This window comes from Anopheles stephensi, chromosome 3 (genome assembly GCF_013141755.1).
Source record: "Anopheles stephensi strain Indian chromosome 3, UCI_ANSTEP_V1.0, whole genome shotgun sequence".
NCBI lineage: Eukaryota > Metazoa > Arthropoda > Insecta > Diptera > Culicidae > Anopheles > Anopheles stephensi.
Window position 1 is genome coordinate 72,683,912 of NC_050203.1, and position 27,335 is coordinate 72,711,246.

The 27,335-nt window shown below is 42.3% G+C and overlaps 1 protein-coding gene across 12 annotated transcripts in view; it reads left to right on the forward strand.

Annotated features, from left to right (window-relative positions):
* The first annotated feature begins 288 nt into the window (after window positions 1–288).
* LOC118510646 (SH2 domain-containing protein 3C) overlaps window positions 289–27,335 on the forward strand; it is a 36,347-nt gene continuing 9,300 nt past the window's right edge. The window contains exons 1-7 of one of the 12 annotated variants that reach the window (XM_036052754.1): window positions 316–454; window positions 719–836; window positions 1,006–1,224; window positions 2,149–2,302; window positions 9,162–9,290; window positions 9,367–9,507; window positions 11,441–11,570. In XM_036052754.1, the coding sequence (XP_035908647.1) occupies window positions 2,260–2,302; window positions 9,162–9,290; window positions 9,367–9,507; window positions 11,441–11,570 (443 nt within the window). In that variant the 5' untranslated portion in view covers window positions 316–454; window positions 719–836; window positions 1,006–1,224; window positions 2,149–2,259. Of the gene's footprint in view, window positions 1,225–2,148; window positions 2,303–9,161; window positions 9,291–9,366; window positions 9,508–11,440; window positions 11,571–13,950; window positions 15,050–15,121; window positions 15,178–27,335 lie in introns of those variants that run through there. The other 11 variants (XM_036052750.1, XM_036052759.1, XM_036052751.1 and 8 more) reach the window with 11 other exon arrangements.

Consider the following 27,335-nt stretch of genomic DNA (forward strand, 5'->3'; position numbering starts at 1 on the left):
GACGTAAAGGTGGCGATTGGTCCGGTTGTAACGGGCATTTATTGACACGTGAATGAGTTGAAAAGTTTATGGAATAAAATTTAGTTTTGCTTAATTGAAACCGTTATTTTTAATATTTTCTATGTTAGGAAAAAGTATGGCTGTGATGCAAATTACATATCTTTAGGCGTTGAAAGAAAGAATAAGAAATAAACGATTAAAACCATTCGAATATTCTAAACAAAAGATTCGATTCACCCACACGATATGACGTCATCGCCAGTCGAGTCCGCCGGACCAGGCGGACTTCAAGTTCCCGCCGAACACCACCTAGAACGCAGTACCGGTTTGAACGCGCTTCATTGAGCCACACGCGCTGCTGTCATCGGCAGCCTCTACTCGCGCGTATGGATTCGTGACAGGTAACGCACCTCTATTACGAACCCCAGCCTACTTTGATCCATTGCTATCGAGGGTTAGTGTGATTTGAGCTGGCGGTAATTACCAGTGATTTCCGGTGTCCGAAGTAGTGCAGTTTCAACAGTGTTTTGGGTGTCGATTTACTACTGTTAGAAAATGTGTGTCACAACACATTACCAATGTCTAGCAGTGGTTTGATAAGACAAGAAAATGGTGTCTTCGATATCAAGCAAAAGCTGTTCTTGAAAGCTGTGTAGTGTCCACGGTCGGGTCGGTGAGTGTCTTTGAAGAAGTTACTAAAGATATCGTGTATCCGCAGGGAAGATTCAGCGCCTGATAAGAGTGATAAGCAATAAATGCTACTGGACAACAGCTTTGCAGTGGAGTCTGATACGCTGATACCATGTGATTGTGCAAAAACAGAATGAAGTTTCAAGGTGAATAATGCAAAGGTGTGTCGATTCTCGAGGAGGCCTACTAGGTTCTACAGAATTACCTTTGTTGAAGGTTGTGTGTTCCTAATTAAACAAAAAAAAAATGTGACTAACATTAGCTCTCGGCGTGAAGAGTAGTTTTCCTTCATTACTAATTCCTCTCATTACATAGCTGGAAACAATCGATTCCGAATCGAGTGAGATTTCTTCACACATACGTAAACGATCGCAGATCATTGCAATTGCACCGAACGCGTCTGGCACGCCCGAGTGTTTGGGCTTGGCCTGGAGTGGAGGTCATTAAATTTGCATTAAGTGCATGTTGTGGCTAGCAGTCGTTGCGGTTGGAATCTCAAGGCGGAGCTGGTGTTGTGATACGATAAATCGTTCGGTAAGTTGGAGATGCTTGGATGCACCGTAATGAGCGCCCCTTTGGAGAAACAATGGCGGACTGTGCGTGCGTGATTGTGTTACTGAGCTCCGTCAGATAAGGGACTTCGGCAAGAGGGATAGGGGATGTCGAACAGAGATACGCGTTAAGTTATCACGCCTTAAGACATCACCTTTACGCGTCTACAGTTTTCGGACCGTTAATTACCTTTTCCCATAGATGGAGGCAGGTGCTCTAATCCGGTAACACTGCCCACGACGATGTGCGAGAAGTATTCCGCATTCCAAATTCAGAGGTGCCTAACTACAATCCACTTCCAAAAACAGATTCAAAACAAACAAACATGATTCTATCATGATTACTTAATGTTTGCGCCTGTGTGTGTGTCTTGTAGAAATGAAGGAGATGTGTCAAACAGTTGAAGTCCATCGTTCGAAACAAGCCTTCGGTAGGTTAACAACAACTCGTACCGGCTTACGACAACACACCACACACAACCACCAGTGACTCGTTCGTGACATCATTTGGTGACCATTGAGAGATTCATTAAATATTCAGAAACGCAGCTAAGCAACGCTGCACATTAGATGGAAACAAATCCTCCAGCCTCGTCCACCGAGAATGAAGATAAACTGAGGGATCAGCGTGAAGAGAGATGCTCAGGATACCGGTTTTGGGATCGTGATTTTAGTTCTTTTATTTTTGGCAAAAGCAGCATCACCGGGAAGATGTCCCGCAGGTGATGACTTCTTTAGCAGGTTATCCTATCAACCGGAGCGGAACAAAGGATAATCCGCTTACCGGGTTTCAAGCTTGAGCAGGGAAACAAATGGGCGTAGCTTTTTTTCCATCCCCGGCAGCCCTAGCGGACATTAGTGCTAGCGTTCGCTTTAAGGCGTAATTTTTCTTCATCTTTATTCGCAGAATATCAACCACGGTAGGAGCATCACGCGTTAAGTGGATCATCACCAAGCCATGTCCTTCATTTGATTAGATGTCCATTAATAAGCTTACCGGCGTGCTAGAACCGACAAGATGGGTAAAACCACCAGCAAACTGGATAAACGACGCTCTCAGAGTAAGTGCAAGCAGCAAACATGGACCTACAATAGAGGGAGGGAGCCTACGCCGGCCACGAAAGCGTTAATTAGTTTTTAGCCTTCTGCTTAGTGAAATTATCTCAGTACAACTCGCCAAACCAGTTCGTTCGTTCGTGTGCGGGGGATTAAAAGGCAACGATTTTAGAAGGAAAACGAGAACTTTTACGTATCGCGTATGCAAAATGCACTCCAGCTCCAATGCACCACCATCGTGTTTTGGCGCTGGTGTTTTAATGGTTCTTCGTCTAGCTGATTTCACACCGATCCGACCGAGCATCGGGGTGTTTTGTCGAGGGAAAGCCGGGCAGGGTTGCGCGAGCAGCGCATATCGGCTCCATTTATCTTAATTACCCGACTGATTGCCTTACGCCACGCCCATAATCAGTTTCGTTTAACTATTCCCATGTGGGACATGGGGGGAGGGGATGGAGTGATTGGGGGTAGAACAGCATGGGGTGGATAACGTTCTGTAAGAAGCACATGTAAACGAAAGGAGGTAATGTTGGTGGACAAGAAGAAGGTGGAGGAGAAAGGAAACCACGAGCGAAATCAAACAACATCGTGTTGGAGATGTTAAAAGTTGATTTTGTTAATCGACACGGTGTGGTAAGATTTTTTAAACCCTTGGGGGTTAAGAATGTTTTTTTTTCGTGAAAGGAATTGCATAGATTTGGACTCTTTTTCTTCATGTTGGTCTCGTTACGCTTAACGTGCAGTGTTTATTTATTATGCACTGTAATAGTCAGTTTACTTACTAGGATGTATCGAAAATGCATCGAAGTGCAGAAGAGCGGCCCGGAAATAGATGCAACAGCGGCGCCGGTCTTCACACGATAGGATCGGGGTTCAAATCTCATCAGGGCCGATAGAGAGGACTGACTTTACAACTATGCAGTATCAACAACTCTAGTGAGCCAGAAATGGCAGGCATGACCAAGACGGTCGTCAGGCCAAAAAGAAGAAGAAGAAGGGTATCGAAATTTAAAAAAATTATTTGCCGTTTCAAATTAAAATTTGAAGATCGAAAGTAGATAACTTGTATATTATCAATAAAAATGACTTCATTACTAGTAATAAAATAATATTAAAAGGAAAGTTTTTTAAAGACAGGAATAATTCTCAAAATTATTTTTGTGATTAATCATTTTCTGCATGATTTACGGGATAGTTCGTAATACAAGTTTTCAAGGTTCAAGTTTTTTCCTTCATCAGACATCCCTTTGGGACGTATTTGACTCGTAATCTTGAACGTTAAATTTCTCTATTCTAAGGTTTTCAAGCGAAGGTTTTAAATCATTTTTGATGTATTATAGTTTGCGGTTCAGAGAGATCGTACGTCTCTCAGAAAATCTCTCAACAGACATTACCTTGAGTTGTTTCTTTAATTGATTGTTTAAATCAAATTTTATGTCCTGTTCTTAGCAAGGGTTTGCATTGTGAAAACAAACACCAAATCATGGAGTGCGCATAAGAGCGTTGGTTTTTGGAGTTTTGTCCTGTCCGAGTCCTTCCAGTGATACAGGCTCATGTCCCAGTGTTCATCTTTCGCTAAGCCTTACCGGCATTAAAACATTGTTGCAAGAAATTAATTATAATTTAATCGTAAAATAAAACGGATAGTAGTAACATTTTATCTTTTATTTTTGACATGTCTGCAGCTTCTTGACGAGCGAACTCGAATAAAAAGCAGTGTGCCGTCTTCTACAATAAATGGTTTTAAGCGTCGACATAAAGCTTAACCGTTAGTGGAGGATACAAAAAGTAAAATAAATAAACCACAGGTGCCTATATGGCCCTTTCCCATTAAGGGTTAATATGCTAAGCTGAAACAAGTTTCCTGATTATCTTTGCTCATTAGAAGACATGTTGTAAAAATGGATAAGCTATTGCTTTAATACACTTTCTTACGAATGAGGTACATTTCTGACAGGTATGAAATTTAAATCACGCATCAGATTTAATTAAAAGAACCCCGTCCTCTACCGTACAGTGTCGAATAATAAAGAATGCAGAATGTTGCATATTGATGCATGATACGGTTATGCAGGTGCATTCAGTTAGCCCCTGTTTTTATTAACACATATTTTGCACTACAAAACTGTGCAGCAATAATGCACCACAACAAAAAAAGTCCAGCCATGCAAAACCAGTGTCCTGGTCAAGGAATGTGCACGGCCGTGCGGATCATATGCAAACGCACGGGAATGTGAATATCGCGATCATTGACAGTGGGCCAGGCCCATTTCTCGCCTCGACAGCCTGTCTGGGCGAGGGGACCAACACAAGGGACCAGTGCACACAAGAACGACGGCTACACTAACCAACACTGTGTGCTGCCTACTCCCGATTTCAATCAGAGCAGCGCCGAGAAGAAAATACAAAACAAAAACTGGAATTGAATAATTTAAATTAATCGTTGGAGAGATGGCGGTGGTTGCGGCTCGCGAGTGGTGTACTGGACGGGTTGTGGTTGCTGTTGTGCCACCGTTTTGGCGGTGGGCAGAAGATTGCGTTTTATTATCGAAAGGGAAAGCACACGCATCATGTATGTGTGTGTTTTTGCAATGCATCACAGGGCAAACTGCACCGCAAGCGAACAGGGAGTGAGGAGCATGGGTTTATGGTGGCCCGAGTAGAAAGAACCGTTTGCCATTCTTCGTTCGCAGACGATGAATAAATAATTGCACGGTTGAGTATGCTATTAATTTACGCGTGCATTTTCTACGCGATTGTGAATTTGCTTGGTGCATGAAAGCATACGTTCTGCGAATTGGACACCGAAAAGAGTGTTTGCCGAAAGACGATCTTAATTACTTCTACAAGTGTCATATTAATTTAACAGATAAATTAAAATTGGTGGATTTTTTAAGAATTAAAATCGGGTTTCAATTTGGATTACTCTTATTATATGAGTATTTTTTTATGAGTATGAGTAAACAACAGACAAGTTTTTTAACTTATTAAAAAAATAGTGTTCGCTTCCTTGTTTAGAAGAAAAATAGAAAAAACCAAAGACATGCCAAAGGTATATAAAAAGAAACGGTTTTTCATGCAACAAACTTAAGTTCTCAGTTACAAAATTAGCTCATTTATTTAACTTCCGGGGCGGTTCGGTGACAGAGGCGACAGCGGCGCCGGTCTTCACACGACAGGGCCTGGGTTCAAATCCCATCCAGACCGCCTCCCCGTACGCAAGGCTGACTACTTTACTACCGGTAAAAATAAGTCACAAATAGCCAGAAATGGCAGGCCGAGACCGAGGTTGTTGTGCCAAGGAAGAAGAAGAAGTATTTAACTTCACTGTGATTTTTAAGCGTAAACCATCAAGTCCAAAGAATTTGTACTATCAACTGTCTCTGTATCCATACTATCTAATTAATTTCCTAATGAAGAACTGGGGCAGGACCGACGCTCAGCTGCGGCTAAATTGAAGTTACGGGAAGCCAGATATGGCAGGCCAAGACCTCTCGGGGTTGTAGTGTCAAAGAGCAACTGGAAGGAAGAACTGAAGCATTTCATCATCGGTTCTCAGATAAATTCTCAGTTTTGGAGTTAAGCGAGAACATCGAAAGGGGGCCAAGTCTCGGTCGCGGTGTTGTAAGACCTTTAGAAGATCCTAAAGCAAGGTGGACATTTTTGTACAAAATTCTCAGTCATGTTAGTCAGTCGGGAGTAGAGATGCAAGTCATGAACCTTTTTTCGATCGAAGCTACTTTGTGCAGAGATAGCTTCCAACAATCTCCAATAGCGTCCAATAGAGTTTTGGGCTTTCATCTATCTGAGGACCCTTCTCAAGCATTCTGTGACCAAGTCAGAGGATCAGTCAATCGCCAATTATTAATAAGGCAAACCAGGAATAATGCGTTAAGCAGAAGTTTTATGCCTCAAATTTTATTTGCGGAGCGATCTGTAGCGTTTTATTTTTAAACTTTCTTCAAAGTTAGTCCAATTTTAAACCATCAATCGTTATGAAGCATATTTTGACTCACATCAACAGCTACCGCTATCCATAAATTCCACCAGGTATCGATCGTTCCAGTTTTGACACGATTAACGCTTGTCTTATCCATTCACATGTTTCGCTTATCATCAATGGTCGAGTAGTTCTGCTACACGTTAGTACTCTGATTATCACCTCTGCCCTACGTTATCGCCATCTGACCACCTTATCGTATCGAATCAAGGTCTATCGATTGGTGAGCAATATCTACACACGCTTTTTTGCCTTTGCTACTCACCTGATTATCGCCTGAAGCCTGCTTACCTGCGTGCAGCTACCATCGTTGGTGATAACGTAAAAACAGATGCTCCGTGCGCGGGTTTTTTATAGAAGTTCTTTAAGTGGTCTATAAAAATATGCTTTTGTGAGGTGATGCCATCCGATTTGCACCATAAACGCGTTACTGAGGTGAGCTCCCTGCCGTGAGTAAACATGAATGGTGAAACGGTCCCGAAGCGATATTCTTACCTAAATCACTCACTTCGATAATATTGACTCTGTGGGGTTTACATTGAAGCTTACTCAGCGTGCAGCTCCAGCCACCAACTGCAACGATCACAACCTGCCGGGGGTATGAATGGTTTTCAGCACGGGTTTTTTCTCGCTTCCCATCCATTCATTCCATTCATCGTTTCCATCGCCCACTCGTAAGCTGCTCCGGCCAACCAACCGAAAGCCGGTTTTTTTCTTCTTTCGAACGGGCTTTGGACAATCTTGTACAATGTTGTTGTTGTCGCGCTATTGTTCGCAGCATCTGTCCTCCGTGCATTTCCTTTCGTGCTTCGCTTGTACGGTTTGGTCGGCTTTTCACGTCGAATTCCAAGGCTCGTTTGGGATACCAAAACGGGGTGACGCGCCATATCATAATTTGCCTTTTAATTTTTGCGCCTCACTGTGAAGGCATTGGGGCAGCATAGATGGTGAAGCATTCTGTTAATGGCCCCGTATCGAACATGCTCACTAGTTGGTGAATCTTGCGTCTGCTGACGGAGGCAATCATTTGCAAGGTTTATTTGCACCTGTCAACCGGCGGATATGGTTAACGATTGACCACCGGAAAGTTTGGACACTCAAAGGTGAGAGGGGTTTTTTATCTTAAAAGTATTGACTTTGAGGAAACGAAGTATGATTATTGCTTTAAATGTATTTTTCTTGCACGCAGCTAGCACATGATGACCGGATTTTGTCACAATAATTTTCGTTACAATCCTACAATTTAAGCTTTATCGTTCTTACTCAAATAATAATGTTCTAGTGCGCCTGAAAGTATGCAATAAATTAATTTTGAATTTAATAATTTATTCACATCAGGCGAAAATACTGATGAATTGCATACCTTCAGGCGTTAGTTTGTAAATTGAATGATTTGGCTTTCAACATTTTTTCATAAGAGCTTGATAATTTATTTCACAATTAAATAAAAAATGGAATGTAGAGCTTCTATTTGTTGAAGTTAAAAAGCCCTAAATATTGTGTTTGGAAATAATCTCTTCTTCTTGAATGCAGAACTCAAATTAAAAAATCAGAATCCCAAAAACTCTCCCATCCTTTTAATCGAATATGGAAATGAACTGTTAAAATATTTGCACCGGCGAACCTCACACAGCTCCTCTTAACTAATGGAAACCAGCAAGCTAAAGATATGTAAATTCCCATTTCAAAAACAGAACTGCCCACTTTAACCGCACGATGATAATGCGTCGATTACGCACACCGGCTATATCTCGCTGGTCGCCTTACCCCCCCCCCCCCCCCCCCCCAGCTGATTCTTGTTTAGAGCCTGATCGAGCATAAAACTATCGATTGATTGATAACGTCGACAACCAGTACCCGGTATCTGTAGCATGCGCACCGGCCGCTTGGGTGATTCGATTAACGTTTTCGTTGCTCTCCCTTATCCCATGTGCTCTTGCCTGGTTCGGTGCGAGCTCGCGGATATGCATAAGCAACAAATTAAAAGGCAAAACCGTGCCGACCCGATGTTTTGCAAACGTAAGACAAAATATGCATCCCCATCAGCACCACTGGAAACCGAGCCGTTCGTTGTCGTAGCCGGCGCGAGTGTGGTTTGTCGGTGTGTGTGAGTCTCGGGCCGTGTGCTGAGGCGAACATGATACAGTCGCAGTCAGCTGAGCGATGCGTGTGCGGTTCTGTTTCGCAGTTTAATTGAGCACGGGTCCGGTTCTGTCCGCTGAGTCAGTTGGAAGTTGCCGTTCGAGTTCGTCGGGACAGTTAGTGCGTGCGTGCGGATTAGGAGTACACTGCATGCGAGTTAAGGCAGCATAAATTGTTCTCCAAAGGAATAATGGTGCAAATAGGTGATCGTCAGAGCCTACTAGGGATGTTGGCGATTCGTGAGTGAAGGTGGTCCGAGGACCTATTGTGACAAGTCGTTAGTATCTGGATGATTGATGTGATCCGTTGCTGGTGAAGCCGGTGATAGGCATTTGAATTGTTCGTGTTATCATATGATAGTGGTTGTTGAGGATTAGTTTTTAAGTTCTTAAGTTGCTTAAAATGAACGAAAAAATTGGTTTGGCAAGTTTTATGTAAAAAATAGAAGAAACGTAAGCCGAAACCCCCCAAAAAAAAGATAACCAAAAAAAGGAAGGTGAAAAATTGCTTCACACTATCAATACGCCTTCCCGGGTGTGCACAATTGTCTCGATTGTTTCGGTGCTCACTCACAAGAGTACGGGTGTTTGTGGGTGAAATTTCCATTAGTGCGTGTGTGAGTGTGTGTGTTAATTAATACCTACAGAGCCCCCCCAAAAAAAGCTCGCGTGTTGAGAAAATGTCGCTGTTCCGTTCTCAAAGTGTACTTTCCGCTTTCGAAGGCATTTCCTGGAGTTACAAATTCGGTACGGCCAGCCGGCGGAAGAAGCATGCCGCCCTCGTTATTACCTCGCTGCCCCACATGGAGCTGGGCGAATGGCTACAGCGGCTCGACCTGGCCGAATACGGTGGTAAGTGTTTCGCTGTCGCTGATTGTGCTTTACCGATCGCTTATAACCTGTCTGGTGTCTTGTGTGTTTTTGGCAGATAAATTTAAATCGTTCAACGGTGTGGAGGAGCTACTGTTTCTCGGTGAGGCGGACATCAAGAAGCTCGGTATCCGGAACAACGCACACCGGGCCCGGATCGTTAGCAGTTTGGTGGCGCTGCGGGAGAAACTCGTCCAAGGTAGGCCTTTTTTTTAAAATGTTGTGGTTAAGTCCACTGTTGGGCCTTCTTCTCCATCCGCCTGTCATTCGGGGAAGATGTTATGAAACGGAAAATCTTTCCCGCGATAAACTAAGATAATTTAACGATGCTACGTGCGGTGCGTACTTATGCGCCCAGATAACGAAACCGAACGGAGGCCCAATTCACTGGAAACTGAAGTTTGGAGTAAGAGATTTCTCAAAAGCAGATTAAACTCGATAATCTTTCAGACCGGTATCGTATCACGCGAAATGTTTGTTACCTTATTCTTGGAGTTCTCCACGCAATGAGGGGTCATCAATTTTGCCCTGCAAAATCTCTTTTTTCCCACAACGAATCCTCCAGTGAAGAATTTCGTTGGGTTTTTGGCTACGTAGAAGAAAGCAGATTCACACAGCTCTTAATCAACTCGGAGTGTTTTTGTTTTTTGTACCAGGTAATTAACCTGTTTAAACTTCTGCCCGGGATGCATCTCAATAGAGCAGACTGTGTACGAAATAACGCAAAACACAAGCAAAGACCTCCAGAGCATCAAGCTCGCAATAGCAAGATAAGACTGTGTGCTGCGATAATTTATCACCCTGACGGATGTCTTGTACTCTACGGGCTCTTTGGGCTTTGCAACGGTCGGAGGGGGTATAAATAACGTGTGTGTTTCGCGATAACGAGGTGCAAAAAAGTGGTCCACTGTCTAGCAAAGCACGCCGCTGGATGCTGTTGTCCACCGCAGGACAGCTGTGTTTTGGTGTGCAATGTGATACAGTTCGGAACAGGGTAAATAATGTTGCACATCGTTGCGGTTTGCATTTGGATTTGGATTTTCCGTGAGGTATATATTATTTGAGATTTGTGTTCTCAGTAATTGGGGCGGTCTGGTGGTTAAGGCGATAACGGCGCTGGTCTTCACGCGGCAGGACCGGGGTTCGAATCCCATCTAGATCACCTCCCCGTACGCAAGGCTGACTACTTTACTACGAGTGAATTGAAGTCACAGAAAGCCAAAAAGGGCAGGCCCCAAGTTTCCAGAGGTTGTAGTATTGTAGTATCATCACTAAAACACAAAAAAGTAAGAAAAGCCATCAGATAACTGTAAATTTGGAACAACATGTTTTACCTTTTTTATACAATTTTTTTAATTTTAAAATGTTTTTTTTTCAAACCGACAAAATTTGTTGCTACGAAGCCCTTTTAGGTTTCATAATTTTTCTTTCTCAATATTATATTAAGCTTTAATGCAGAAAATTGCACCAAATAATTGAAGTGTGAGCCTTTAATTTATATTATACTGGCTAGACTTGAACTTGCACGACAATACAAAAGCAAACTTTATCGACGTACACTATCGAACACCTCACTCGCAGCACGTGTCGTCGAGCTGAGAATTTTGTCACAGCTGTGTAACAACTGTTTATCGACTGTTTACGTTTTTTTCTTACCACCACGACACGCAACGTTCGACCAGCGCACTCACTACAATCCATCTCAGTCTTATCCAGTACGTCGGTACAGTTCAGCCATCTAGTAAGGGCTTTCGTTTCGTTTTTACGTATTCAAAAGAATTTACTTTCCCTGTTCTAGTGCGGGTTGTAATTCCTGGATGATTAAAATGCGCAAAAGTTTACGCCGTCAGCAGCAGTGTGTTTTGAGGGCGTTCTGTTGCGTTCCTGCGTCACGTATGTTTCCACTCCGCCTTCACCCTTCCTCTCCCCTTCCGCATTTCCACAAGTGTGTGTGTGTGTCATGCGTTTGGTGCACTTTTTACTGTTCGAAATAGTGTTTACACTTTGCACTTTTTACGTTCGAAATAGTGTTCTTCCTTATAGCTTCTTCATACTGTGGTTGGTTTGTTAGACGACTAAAAAGGTGCTGATAGTTGTGTTTTTTTGTTGTTGTTCTGAATTTACCTAAACAGAATCGCACGGCAAGCAAAGGAATGGTGCGGACGAACATCGGAACCGAGCCCAGATGCGGCACAGTGTGGCAGTGGATGGGGCAAGAGGTGAGAAGACGTACAGCACGGCGACGGACAACGATAATAGCATGTGAGTAGCTCTTTGCATTAAAAATGTTGAAAAAGTATTTAAATTATCTATTTTCAAAAATTAAACGGAATGTTCTGGGAAAATTTAATTTTAGCCGCCACTGTGTGTTATTCCGCACAGTGTGCTATAAATTACACGCGTGCTATAATCTGGTGTCATTGCTTTCCGCTAGATGACGCTACTGTGCATATTTGAATTTCAAATCGCAAAATCGTTGTCGCAAATCTTGTTTTTACTAACCATTTGCTGGTTTTTAATTTATTTGCCGATTCAAATGTAAATTTAAATGAAAATACTGCTTTTTTAAATTAATATAAATCAGTCAAAAATATTACGATTAAGATGGTTTTGAACTACAAAAACGGTTTTGTATTTGCCATTCTGTTTCTGAAGGGATATTGAACGCATGCGTACTGTGTGTTTTATGAAATCTCCAAACATGAGACCGAATTTCATCGGTATCAGTGTTCTGTATGCCGGGCCTAGAACAACAGAGGATGTAAGAGATTCATGCGACTTCAAAGAGATTTATTCATTTTAATGTGACATACTTTATTATCTCTATTACGTATTGAGGTTAAATGATAGAAAACGAAACGAATCCTTATTACTTCTCCTTCATACATAATTCCTTAGCCTTTCATGACCCTCTACGTACTATTAACCTCTCCACTGCGCGTAATTAACAATGGTAATAGCAAACGCAAGCACTACACTACACACGCAGTCAGATTCCCTCCTGTGAGCGGTGTTGAATACAAATCTGCCCCGATTGCAAAGGACAGCTTCGTGTGCACCAAACATGCGAACCAAACCCGGTGGAAAGGGAGAACGCCAAAACTCACCCTTATCGTGCCGAAGCAGAGAGCGATGGTAGGGAATAAAAGGGGAACGCATAAATCATGATTCTAACTCCCGGTATGACGTTGCCTACGTGGTTGGTGGTGATGTTCTGTTCCAACAGGGGAATCCATTTCCCGCCGCGTACCACCTTTGTATGGGTCGGCAAACCTCTTCTGGCAGTGTGTCCTCAAGGAAGCGTTTTTTTTTATGTGTGCGATTCTTCTCCCATTTTATTAAGAGCTACCACACAGAAAAAAAAATGGTATGAATGCTGCATTCTCTCACTACGCACCCGAAACCGGACGTGTTTTTGAGAGATGAATGAATCCGCTTTTGCAATTGCTATGGTAGTAGAACGGTCGGGCTATTTTTTTTTTTGGTTTGCACTTTGGCTCCCTTCGTGTTGTACCGGCACGGCAAAAGGACGCACACTCAGAAGGACCTTTGTAGTAGTGGTGGTGGTAGTAGTAGTAGTACTACTACTACTACACTAACTGCTGCTGCTGTTGTTGTTGGTGGTGGTGGTGGTGGCGGTCGTCGTCAACACCACGCTACGAGTACGAGGACTCTTATCAATCGCTACGCAACACTGCAATCACGCTCGCAACACTCAGCCACTCTTCGCACCTTGCGCGGCCCTAGTGATTCCCTTGGTAACGGCACTCACCGGGCTATTGTTTTCCCCACGTAGAAGGTAGACTTTTGAGTTTTGTTTCAGAGTGCTGGGTTTTTAACCTAAATACCTTCGTTTTTAGTATATTTTTTGTATTAATTGTTTAAATTTCTTAAATTTAAAGTTAAAGTTAAAGATTTTTTTTAAAGTAAAACTTTAAAAAGTTTTAAAATAAACAAAGTCTAACACTTAACAAACAAACAAACAAACAATACATAAACAGTACAAACAATACGTGTAAAATCTTATAACAAATTAAGGGACAGTAAAAAGGAAGAAGGAAGGAAAGGAAGAAAAGAAAAGACAGGATGTTTGATACAAGAAAAGCATAGAATGTATGAACAAAGGAAAAGAGAGAATATTTGATTAGAAATATAAAAAAATGGAAAGGCGATTACTACAAGAATAAAAAAAAGGTAAAACAGCAAAGCTCAAACCGAAGCGAAACATGATGATTCAAGAAAGAGAAAACAACAGAAAAAATATAAAAAGAAGTAAATAAGAAGAAAACCAATCTGTTGGTATATTTTTCAAAAGTAAAAACTAACAAAAGTAAATTTAAATATAAAAAAGTCAGAGAATTTAAAGAGTTAGGGCGATGGATTTTAACCAATAATTAAAAACATTCTAAACACATAAAGACAAATAACGAAGCAAACATTGATGAATCGTTGAAAGGATAAATTTAACTGAAATATCACCAAGCTATCTCACAACGTGATTAATGCCTAGGTATTATATTAGGAACTTATAGAATTTTCTTATTCTTTCCAAAAAAATTCTCCCCAATGTTTGTTCTTAACTATTCTTATACTCTAGTTTATATTTTCTATTCCTATTACAAATTTTCGATGAAACATAAAAATGCGTCAACATAAGATCCTTTTTCGCTAAGAAACCCTGTAGAACCCTCTCTTAGTAGGAGTGTGCCAGTAACACAGGTCTACCAAACCCACCCATCCTTGCTATCCCGATTGTCGAGGTCTCACGGTCCGTTATTCTCTCTCACGGCCTCCAAAGGACTCAATCGCTCACGCTCGCACGCTTTTTCTCTATCCTGCCTAGTGGGAAAAACTTGCTGCAGCACCTTTCTAGTCCAGTACCGTATTTTCGAGCGTGCGGATGATCGACCCGCATTTCGGGGCGTTGTGTTTTATTTGTCCGCTTTTCTCCATCTTTCCGCCTCCGCTCCGCTGCACCACCACCGTCGCCACCAGCAGCAGCAGCACCTTTCAAAACGGGTGTGTGTGATCAAAAACGGGCCCTTTTCCTCCAGCACTCCAGAGTATTTTGTGCAGTTTTCTCCGTTGATGGTTTAGGTTTTCCTTCGCATTGGTTTGTCTGTGCCTGTGCCATGTGATGCCTCGGGTAGAGAAGGTGCATTGTTCGTTTTGTGTTGTAGCAGTGTGAGTGTGTGTGTGTGTGCGTGTGGTTAGGGAACAAATAGGAATGTGATTGTGGTTTTTCCGCAAGTAACACACCTTCCGTGAAGGTTTCATAGCCGAAAAAGGCATTCCACCGTGGAGGAAAAGTGAGTGATAAAATAGTGAATTTATTTCGCGGGGAAAAACACAGCTTATCCTAGTTTATGCTAGTAATCTCCGTGCAAAAGGGTGTGTTAAAGTGCGTCCAACATTGCGATTGTGAATCGTAGCAAAAGCGATCGGAAAGGTTCGCCAGCTTCCATCTCACCCGAAGTTCTGTGAAGTTAAGCCTTACATCTTCCATTACATTTGTCCTGTGAGGAAAAAAAAGGGTTTCCTTAAGAATTTTCCCACTAACCATCATCCGGCAACTGGGCAAAAGAACCTTGCATCCAGCTTGTGGTGGTTCGAGCAAAGCGAAAAGCGATGAAAAACGGCGACAGCCAGTGCCAGTGCTCGAGCTGAAAAGGATACACCCTTCCCGGAGACAACAACATCGGGTCGGCCGCTGCTGAGTGCCAGGAAAATCGAGCCTCCATGTGAGTGTGTGTGTGTGCGCGGAAGAGAGTATCATCAGTAGCGTAGAAAGGACTCTCCGCTAAGCTAAACTTACACTGATAAGCCACCTTGCGACGCACCGTATTAGGATGCTTGAAGTAACCTAATTGTACGTATTAATAACTCATCAATGGAAAGCCATGCGGAGAGTGGGTTTTTTTGTTGAAAAATTGGAGAACAAAAAAGGGATTGTTTGCAAAGCAAAACAAGGGTGCTTGCAATGAAAATGCACTTGACTAGCACTCACGAGCATGAGCGGGACACTCACTTTTTTGGTGATTTTCCCAAAAAAGAAATAAAATCTGCGTGAGAGAACAACAGCGAGCGAGAGAGAGAAATAAAACCGCCAGACCTATAGAACGTGTGAGCACCGTAAGGGTTCTCCCTGAACTTCAGCGGACCGCGTAGAGGTTTTCCATTCAAAAACTTCACCCCGGGGGAAGGTTTTTCCTCGCGTCAGGAGCGGACCCAGAGGCTGTGTTGGGAGACAAATGGGCAACAGGGCTTGGCTTTTAATATTTGCGTGGGTTTGTTTATTTTTATTCAAGTTCTTCCCTCTCACTCTATCACACACACACACACACACGCCATTTGTTTAAGATACGAGCATCGTCGAGCAGCAGAGACATTCGGATTGTCCTTTTCGGGGCCGCTGGAAAACATTGACTGTCCGTCCATCGGTTACGGATTTGTTGAGGCGATTGAATGTTAATGGGTGGGATGGGTTACCTGCATCACGAACATCGGGCGACCGGTTTGGTGTCCAGTTTGTCGTAAAAGCAAATGGCATGTCTGCGCAAAAAAGGTTAATTACTGTTTGGGTTATTTGGTTCGGTAACCGGCTAATGAGACTTGTAAAACGTGAGGGTCGATGAGACAGTATTGCGAACAAAGGATCGAGAAAAGGAGTACTTGGAATATTCCAACAGTGTATATTGGATCATAAGGTATTGAAAAGGTGAGAAACGAATGACTTTTGAAGTGAGTTGCTTTAATTTCTTTCTACGGGTTTGGGCTTTGGGTTCATGGTTCCCGATACTGGATGCTGGATTACTTGACCTTTATTTCATTTGGTTGGATGGTCAAATAAGCGGAACTATGCCACCAGGCCTAGTAACATCGAACACAGTTGCCGGAATTTACTATTCTGTTAGGGATGTGGTCCGGTGGCCGAGGCGACAGCTGCGTCGGTCTTTACACGATACGACCGGGGTTCAAATCCCATCCATATCGCCTTCTCGTACGCAGGGCTCACTACCTTGCTACGGGTTAAATCAAGTCACGGAAAGCCAAGACCTCTCGAGATTGTATTATTATTAGCGCCACTAAAGAAGAGGAAGTAGGGATGTTCTTAAGCTAGAAAATAGCAGGCAAAACAAGCAACAAATAACTCTATATCCTTCAGAGACTTGGAAAAGGATGTCTTTTTACTTCTATGTGATGGCAAATCAAGACTATCCACGATTAAGTGTTGATGTGTTCCTAAACAACTGTCAAATTCTATTGCGATTTGTACCCTTTTTTTTAGAGGAAAATCATCCAGTCTAGTTTCAACATTCGTGTTAAAGATATCTTCATAGGTTCTTCGGTTTTTTGTTTAAAACCTTAATGGTGGAGTAATATTTAAATGATGAATAAATTATCCACTTGAAGGATTTGTTGAAGCACTTATGGGCAATATCTCAAGCTAATAGTGTAACATAGCAGCATGCCCGGGGCGGTCTGGTGACCGAGGCGATATTGGCGCCGGTCCTCACACGGCAGAACTGGGGTTTAAATCCCATCTCGACCGCCCTTCCCGTACGTTGGGCTGACTGCTTTGCTTTGTCACAGAAAGCCAGAAATGGCAGGCCGAGACCTCTCGAGGTTGTAGTGCCAAGGATGAAGAAGAAGAATAGGTTTGGACCAAACCTATAGAAACATTTTCCTCACTGTATGCAAGATTCCATTAGACGATTGCAAACATCCTCCTAAGCGGTCAAATAATTATGTGGAACCCCTTTAAAGCTCCTTCAAAATTCCTTCAAAACGCCTGATTTTGCTTTCGAAATCATCCGGGCCTTAGGCCGACTAAACTAGACTTATTAAAAGCTTCCAATTTAGTTTGTGAGCTTGATCAGGCTTGATTGTAAATAATTGTTTGTTTTTGTAAAAAACATAAAACCTTTCATTAAAAAAGGTAAAAGGTAGGACAATTTATAATCCTGCTATCCTATTAAGGAACATAAAGGATAGTAATAGCGTGAAAGTAATACAATATTAAAGCAAGAGTAGAAAATTGATTGATTGAAGTCAAATTACATGCGTGCATGCTTTGCACGTTCATCCGTTCATCACATTCATTACCACCTGCTACCAAACGGTTTCCCCGTTTTTCGCTTTATTGATATTAAATGCAATACTCTATGCGTACAAAATGACCAACTAAACCATTACACGCCCCCATCCACTGTGACTTAATGTGATCGATATAATTGCATCGCAATTCAAACATCCAATCCACAATGAAATGAACCTGTTACCGACCACCACCACAATGCATTGCATCCCACCATTGCCACCGATGGGTGAAAAATGAAGGGAAAAGCGCTGTAAACAAAGGTGCTAATTGATTTCATTACCATTTCGCGCTGGATGGATTCACTTCCCGTCCCGGGTCGACACAACACATTTGTACATCTGTATGGGTGGGTTTAGATGGGGTGCTGAAGGATTCCACCCAGCCAGCCAGCCGCTGCAGACGACTCTTTGTAGAGAGACAAGGTTTGCCTCCCGAGGTATGATTCACTGCCAGGACACGATGGCGTCACACAACCTGACTCGGGCGGTTTGCCGATTCGTGGTGGATCGATACGGTCCGACTGTGGCTGTGTGTGTGTGTGTGGTTGAATGTTGCATTATAATTGCGTTACGGGAAAACCGGAACCACCACCAAGGTTACCAAGGCTTTGCCTGCATTTACCCAATTCGTTAATTAATACGTTCTCACCGAAAATCAACATCCACGTTGGTCTAAAGGCGAGCGAATGCCTCGAGCAAGACATTTGCATCCACATTGTACTGGCTTAAAGCGGCATATGTTTTACCCCGAAAGGGGACTTTTAAAGAGCACTCCAGAGCGCTACGAAACTGGGTGTAATGCAAACGGGACGAAAATGAATCTATCATGCCGAGGGATTTGGTTTTCTTTTTTTTTTTTTTTGTTGGAAGGGATAAACCCTTTGCATAGTCCACATCGTTCAAAATGGGTTGGATCAGTGTAATATCAGCAATTCACGTGCGCACATTTATCTCTCTTCCCCCCCCCCCCCCGCCGGGTTTTCCTCAGCCGATTCCGCCGCCGTAGGGTTCACCATAGCGGGGTTTTTTTTCTTTTTGTTGCTACCGTCTACCGGATGCAGTCGTAGCGCCTGCAGAGAGGCAAGTATTCCTAGGGAGGAAGCACACGAGAGGAAATGATGCCTGCTGGCATTTAATTTTCTTTCCCTCGAGCGAACGAGCGGCATTGCAGGCGTAAGAAAATTGAAAACACAGTCAGAAAAGTTTTTCTCGCCCAAAATCCCAACCACAGAACCGTTCCCTTATCGGTCGGTGGGTATTTTTTCTTGCGCTCTGTCTCGCCATTTTCCCTAGTGGTGGTGGGGAAAATCATTAGACAGTTATGCTGTGTCCTTCTCACCCCTGGAAAGCCTAGCACAATGTTGCAAACTGTATGTGCAAGTGAAGTGATATTAAAAAGAAAGTGGATGCACGTACCTCTTTCGTAGCTATTTTTTTTCGCTTAAATCCTTTGCCTCGAGTTCTCGGTAGAGTGTCCCTTGGTAGGGTTGGGATCTGCATTCTAAAAGGGAAATGGTGATCTGGATTATACCAGCACCACCGAGAAGATAATGTTGATAAATCGTTGAAGAAAGCCATTTGAAAGGAACGCTTTTTTCCCCATTCCGATTGCATACATTTAGGCGCATTTGATTATTTCTTTCGGGCGCTAAGTATGCAACCGACGTGTCTCGGGGTTGTGGTGTTTTGTCTGCTCACAGCTTTAACAAGGCTGTCCGTTGAGTATAGCGGCATAGCTTTCATAGGGCAGCATAAACGCCACTCGTGAAAAGAGCTCCAGAGGGATTCCTCTTTTAAGTGACTCCCTTGCTGAGCGGGATGATTAAGTTTATTTTTCCTCCAAAAAACCGCTGAAGTTCATATTAGTACGAGATCGAAAGAAAGAAAAGAAAAAAAGAATCCCTTTTTGTTCTCGTTAATAGTTCTCCAACGACCAACAGCGGCCGCTCAAAAACTGCTATAAAAATTAATGTTGAAAAGGGGCTTGAGACAGCTTAGTTGCTTAATTTTTATGACCGCCTTTTATGAGTCACCCCTCCCGGGACCTTTGAACACACTTACACCGTCGATCCTTCCCAAGTGAGTGGAACTGAAAGCCTGCCGCTGCGCGTGTGTGTGTGTGGTTGTGAGAATTAATTACACCATTCAGCACACAACAAGAACAAATTTCTTCTTTAGAAGCAGGAGAAGAAAAAAATTGGGGCGCTTTCCAAAAACCGAGGGGATAATAGTTATGGTAAACTGAGCACGATAATAACTAGTATGGGGGAGCGATATAAATTATCTGGAGCAAAACAGATTACACCACGGGGGATTAGTAGCTGACGTCTGGAGGAGAGTGTTTTGTAGCGCTTTTTAATCGTAATGATTGCTCTAGACCACTTTGTTGACTCATTTAAGGTAGGATAATAAAAAAGGTGATGCTTATTGTAAAATAATAACATTCATTTTTAATTATTAAGCAACAATCAACCATTCTCGAGATGCTATAAATAATGCACATAAATCAATGTAAGCCGCTTCAGAAGTTAATGTCCCGTAGAGTCTGCTTCAGGAAGAAGGATCGTTACTCAAGTTTAATCGAGCCCACCGGCACACCTTTAAACGGGTGATAGGCATATTTAGCATCTGTCTTAATTTCCATTTTCATACCTTTTCCAATAAGAATGATTCCAGTTTTCATCCCTTTGAATTGAAAGAGCGGAGAACAGTCTGTAAATTATTCTAATTTCAATTCTCAACCTTAGTGCAATGACCGTCTCGGTCGTCTCCAATTCCATGGAGTGGAAAGCTCACAAGGTGCACACAATTTCCACAGGAACGGATATTCTGAGATGTGCCATGAGTCGATAAATAATTAATGAAAATTCATTGTAACCACTTGAAGATTTTACCACGCTCTACCGACCCATTCTATGTGCACGGAATACCGCCGGGAATCGAACCGTCTGCCCCGAAAGGATGGCTGTAACGAGCACCAACACACTTTCACACGTTCCCACTCTCATTCGTCATCGTCATCGGCAAGGGTTTGGTGGTTTTGTGGTTGCGAAACGACCAGAAACAACAAAAATGGAGTATGAAAAAAGGCAACTTAATCTTTAGCTCCCTTTTTTCCTGCCAGTCTGGATTTTCTGCCAGGTGGCAAATGGTTCACGATGAAAGTTCATTTTTATCCGCGGGCGTGAAAATTTGGGGGATAAGCCCCCCCTGGGGAATGGATTTTTCCACACCTTTTCTTTCACCACGGAAACAGCTGCAGGTGTTGCAGTTTTGGTTTTTGGGTTGAATTTTCCCTCGGCGAATTGGAAAGTTACCTTGTGGCAAACAATATAAATATTAAATAATTCAAATTTGAAACCATTTTCTATTATAAGTCCAATAAAGACAATCAAGTTTTCCTTAGAAGGAAAATCCTTTCCATTCCAAATGGAACCAATAAACAACGAACGATTAAAAATGCATTACCTGGTGATAGGTTACGCCTTCGCTATCACTACCAACAAATTGCTCCGACCGTTGGTGAATGATTGGAAGAATCAAACGAATCATGTCTGTCACTTCTGATCAGCCCGATTTAAGTGGGGTTTTTTCCTAGAAGAGGGATTCGCCGCAGGGAAAGCAACAACCGCCGTGCATGCCGGTGACGTTGGGGTTCACCATAAATCAACCGACCCGCGGTATGATGGATGGCCGTGGTTAAATTAAGCGATACGTTGTCGCTTTTTCGCGTTGCATGCGCGATGGGAATTAAGGTCTTCAGTTTGCATTTTATTTCCGGTACACAATCCACCTTTGAGCGGAATACTGGAGAATTTTTTTATTCGCTTTCGTGTTGATAAAAGGGTGGTTTTTTTAAAGTGGAAAGGGCTTCTTAACGAAATATTTAAACGGAATGACATTTAAGAAAAACATTTTTATTTAAGAGTCTTAGTAAACTATGTCATCGATGCTTACGCCTTAAGGTATGCAATCTGACATCTCCGAAGCATATCTACAAAATTAAAAAAAAGACATATTACCGAATCATCTATTATCGAAAATAATGTTTGAAATAATGATTGCATACTTTAAGGCGTGTTGTTCGTAGTGAGACTAGATCCAACATATAAGCAAATTCTTATAATGCAACAAGTTTTTTTTTTATAAAAATAGATTATTAGCTTTTTCTTCTTCCTTGGCACTACAACCTTGAGAGGGCTCGGCCTGCCATTTCTGACTTTCTGTGACCATAGTAAAGCAGTCAGCCATACGTACGGGGAGGCGGTCTTTATGGAATTTGAACCCCGGTCCGGCCGTGTGAAGACCGGCGCCGTTATCGCCTCGGCCACCGGGCCGCCCTTATAATTCTAATAACCTACTCATTGCTAATTGGGAATTCTCATTAAAGAATAGTTGATTTTTTATGTTAAGGTTTTTTAAGTCTGGCGCCTGGATTTATGCAATTTATTTTTTGATTCGCCTTTTTAAACAGCGTATAACAACTACGGCTGGTATTTGTAAATGTAGTTCACTAAATCATCTATAAATATGATTTTAATTTTTTTTTGGACATTTTTGGACTTCTTTGTCTGATATGCCCACCCTAAAGCAATTAATTCCAGGCGTGAGACTGTCCAATGCCTGCCTTACATTGTTACAGCAAAAAGCATTATTCCCGAAGAAAGGATCTTTGTTTTGTTATATTTTGGGTGCGTGCGCCTTCAGGTATGCAATAACATTTTTATATCCCATCCTTGCCAGCAAAAAACCTCCTGACGAGCCCTTTTAAATAACAACAAAGAAAAATCTTCTTTCTGTTATTTGAACAGATGACTCGTAAGAAGGTTTCCTTGACTGGACATCACCTGACTTGCGACTCTTAGAGTCTAGTATCTCCAGCGATCGGCTATTAAACAAGCTGTCCTCGAAAAATGTCACAAAACACCCCTCTCACATTTTAGGAGCGATAATGAAAACGATTATTGCATACTTTCATGTGTTGAGTTTCATAAAATCGTTCTAGTAGAATTCACTCTACTAGAGTAACTCACTTTTGTCTGGGTTAATATTTATTTAACATACTTGAACTTAAAATTTAATGATAGCAGCAGTAACCAGTTTTATGAAGCGTTAAAAAGGCTACCCTTACCCAATTTTAATGCGGATAGCATACTTTCAGGAGCTTAATAAATATTTAAACATGCAACGAGTGTCTTGTGAAGCACGAAGCAAAAATATCATTATATTTTCATACGAAAAGAATGTCGCTATCATTTGAAAAACATCCTTTTCACGGTTCAAAAACCACCAAATGGCATCCAATGAGCATCTGATTTGTGAGGAAGACAACACCCTGACGGTCAAAATATTACCCTCTGTCAGTGATTTAATACTTCATAATATCCTTATCTACATCGTAAACGATACACGCAGATACGGGATCAGCAGGAAGCAACCATCTGCTACCCGGCCGAGGACGTTTCCATCTTGATAGGAGCAAGAAGATCTGCAAAAAAATCAATAAAACTCAACACTTTCGCCATGCGCTTCGTTTGCTTTTCGCCCTGGAAGACGTTCGTACTTCCTGGTTGAAATTGAAAAGAGGAACAGAACAAATCACACCCTGTACCAGGTCCTGCCCGATCGGCGGCTAGGGTGCCGAAGACTAGTGAAGCGCCGTGGGAAGAAACTCATCTCGCGTGCACCATCCACAACTCGATTCCCGATTTCCGTGGATCATAATTTATTCCGTCTGATGCAGCAGTGAACGCATCTCATCAGACAGATGTTGACTCGTTGTATTGCAGTGTGTTTCGTCCTGGGGAAGTCAACCGGCGTCGTCGTCGTCGTCCTAGCATACGGGGCTTTTATTTATACACGTTCCGGGCACGTAATGAGCGCCGCCGAGAGGTGGCACCCGGGCATGAATAATTCAACCTCTCCCTGGTGCCTCCGTTGTCTGGGCTTATTATGGGATGACTTTTGGGTGGCACATGTCACAGGACGCGATATGCAGCACGCTTCTCAATCATGAATTGATTCCGCCGCTCACGAGACTCTTCCGATGGAAAGGAACGGGGGTGCATAATTTAGATACAAAAAGGCAAAAGTGATATTCCAATGAACGTCCAACTTCGCCACGTGTTACTGATTGATGACTCGAGCGCAATAACACGCACAAGCCATGTCAAGGTTGGTGATTCGCCGCCGACAATTATCCACCAGCTTGTAAAGCACATTGGGCGACCCTTTGAAGGTCCTCCGACAGTACAAAGTAGAAGGTCCAATTTGAATACCAACACCTAGCCGTAGCCACAAACACACTGACAGGCTTTCGGTCGACAGGTCGAGTTGCAGTACGATGCGTGTGGTTTTATCACATTGGGTGCAAAAGTGCAGTCGGCAAAACCGGGAACCAACCCATATGCAGGCTTCTTTTTGTCGGGTTTTGTATAGGATTATCCTTACGGTATTGGGAGTTTCGGGATAGTTTCAGCCGAGCACAAGGAAGGGCTGGAGAGAGCGAGTGCGAAAGAGTGAAGCCATAATAGGTGTACTGGTCATTGGGGTTGTTGTTTGCAATTGAAGCGTATGTTCGTCGTGGTTGGAAAGTGTCGCAAAGGCAATAAAATGGTCCGACAGTTAAGGGAAATTGGTTTTCGACTCGTTCGTTTAGTGGGAACAGGGAGAGTTTTGAAAACAAGTGTCGTTGCAGTCGACGGGAGAAATTTATTGGGAAGGGTCAGTAAAGAAGCGAACCAGAGAATGCTGGTTGTTGCATAAGATATTCCGGTTTAGTGACTTGGAAGCGTTAAGAGCGATTAGAAGTTTTAGGTTTTGAAAATTATTAATTTTTTAAATATAAAATAAAGAAATTCCATTTAAGTACATCCGTGCTCTATGAAATAAATTGCAAAAAATGATCCTGCAAAAAGAAGATAAAAAAGGAGGAAAAAAAATAAAAAGGATAAAAATAAATAAAAGAACAAAAACCATATGAAATTGCAATACGACACAAAGAGCACACAATCCACCAGTAAATAAGACTGTCAGACATTCGGTGAGTCACACTGACAGACAGATTAAAGGAACGTTCCGCGGAGCTTTGCGCAGACTTCATCAAGGCATGTCCTTTTTTACGATGATTGTCTCCCAGACAGACGTGGGAGACAAAAGGAGCACCATTTGAAGCTGAAACACACAGAAACCATGCAACACCGTTCCTTTCTTGCTGTGTGTCGTTTGCTTTGTTGTACAACAACTGTTTGTGCCAGCCACACACACACACATTCATGGACATTCAATACATGGGCTGGGAATGGTTAAGGCAAATAGTTACACACAGTCTGTCCTGTGTACACATAGCAAAAAAAGGAGAACCCGTTTCATGTTTGGTTTAGATGCTTTTTTTTGAGTTAATTTTGCTCGTTTGTTGTTTGATAAAAATAAAAGAATTTTTTAAGTGATTTTTTTTCAAACTGTCCGAGGTTTCAAAGAAAATAAAGCTTATTAGAAAATAATGTTTTTTTTTTACTAGTTTAAGTAGTATAATAAAGAAGAAGAAGAGATATTTCGACGATCTTAAGGACCTGATAGAAACAAATAATAGAAAGGGAAGCAGTATGCTACAAAATATTCAATCGCAGCTTCAGCAAGACTTATATGTTGAATTGGATTAAAAAAATTACTTACATTACTAAATTCGATTCATTACTTTCTGATGCAATGCTTAAAAGCTGCTCAATGTCGGCGGTCCAGTGGCCGAGACGACAGCGGCACCCACACGGCACGACCGGCGTTCAAATCCCATCCGGACCGCTTCTCCCTACGCAGGACTAAGCCATGCTCGCCTTTTACTAGATTTGTGAGTCTCAACTGTCAGTAACTACTCCATTTTGGTTGGGAATAAGGTCTTCTGGTAGACGTTTTCCCGACAATTTTTTCTGATGGTTAAAGAAGTCAAATGAGGGTGTCTTCTATAAAAATCACGCCCAGCGTTGAAATGAAATGTTGTTCTAAGACCGGCATGTCCTCAAACTAAATGCTTCTCTCATGGTTGGAGCCTTCAGAAAAGGATGGTAAAACAATGTCCAAACATGTTTAGGATATTCTACACCATTTTAACAGAAGGACATACCCATAGATCCAAGTTTTACAAGAACCAAGAAGAAAGGAATCAGACTTTAATGTCTCTCATTTCATCATCAGTTTCTGCTGTCCTGCAAAGTCAAGCAACAGTGTTAGGTGGCCGGAAGTTTTTCCACTGCTAAAGTTTTTCGTCTACTTTCAAAAGTAAGAAGTTGTTGTAAAATTCGAAACGGTTATAAGTGGGTGTCAGAATGTTTTAAACTTCTTCGCACGGATATAGGATTCATATTGCTAAAGAATCTTCAATCGTGGTTGCTCGACTTTTTTGATCGTAGCAGCTGCTCTATGTCTATTGCTAACGCTGAAATGTTTAGATGTATTTAGATAAAAGATGTGATACAAAAGATGATGCATGTTTTGGTGGTCTGCTAGGACAAAGGGTCGACGGATAAAATACCTAAATCTGTCCATTTCCTCTTTACAGAATTCTAAAGATAGTATCTTTTGCATTGGCGCCTAAATGGCTGCAATTTGCAGTACGAAGAATAAGTCATTTAGAAGCACTGGATTCGGAAGACTTTTACACTTGAGGCTGAGAATTTACTAAGAATACAAACACTAACAATTCAAGGTGTGAAGCAAAATAATCGACAGAACCTTCTTCTTAGATTCTTCCTTCCAAAAACAAACCTCTCATTATTTTCCTAGACAAAACCGCCCGAACTATACAGTACATAACCTCTCAATAATTTATGCCATAAAACTTGATTCCAAAAACTCTAAATTAATCGCCGTCCTAAAGCGAAACAGCCCTTCAGCACCCGTTTAAACAGTATTCCAATTAAGATTAACCTCCTTCCATTGCCACGCCGTGTGTCGTGTGGACAAAGCCGACCGGTCTAACCAAACAACATACCGGAGCGGAGTGGAACCATGAAATTACATTCCCACCGGGGGTTGTACATCATTCATCCGTTTGCGTTCATTACATTACAGCCCTTTCCTCCCACCTCTCTCCCTGTTGGTGTGTGTGTGTGTAGTCTCAGCCCATCCTTGAGGCTCGAGAGAGAACGGATCAAAGAAACACCAACCAAACAACCCCAACGGCGTCCGGATGTTATTTGGTGGTGGGAGGAGGTTTGAGAACAAATCAAATCTGAGTTCTGTGCTTGCGTGACTGTGTGTCCTACACGTTATTGTCGTCACTACGTGGTTACTTTGAAGGACATTCTTGCATTTTTTTTTCTGTTGATGAAACCATCCCTTGATTGCAAAATGAGACCACTTAAAGCGTCTCGGACAGTGTGTGAGCAATCAGTTCGACTCATGATGGCAACATGCAGGAGAAAAAAGTAATACACTCAGCATCATTCAAAAACTTGGCCTTGGCAACGAACCTGTCCAGGGAAAATGGACAACACTCCGGATGATAAAAAAGTGTTCGAGGTGGGTGAGAGGACGAAAAACGGAAAAAGGGAAAGTACGAAAATGACAATAAAATTACACCCAACAGGCGCAATGGATCCGTGTTTGATTGCACCGAACCTCGGGTGGTGTCCTTTTGCGTGGTGTGACTGGCTTGGTGTCCATCGATACCATGGGTTTAGTTTTCCAACCTCGCCGGAGTAAACATGTGCGACATTGAGCTGCCTTCCATCCGAATCGGATAAAACCAAAGTCACCAATGCGAATTCTTTGACCTGTTGGCTAGCAGTTTTGCATGCAGAAGGAATGTGGTGCGCCTGACAATTTGTTCTATTTTTACCATCCACGCTTTTCCTGACTATCACAGGACAAAAAAAAAACAGCCAGCCCATCGTTTGCCTTCAAACAACACACAATAAACGCTCCATCCAT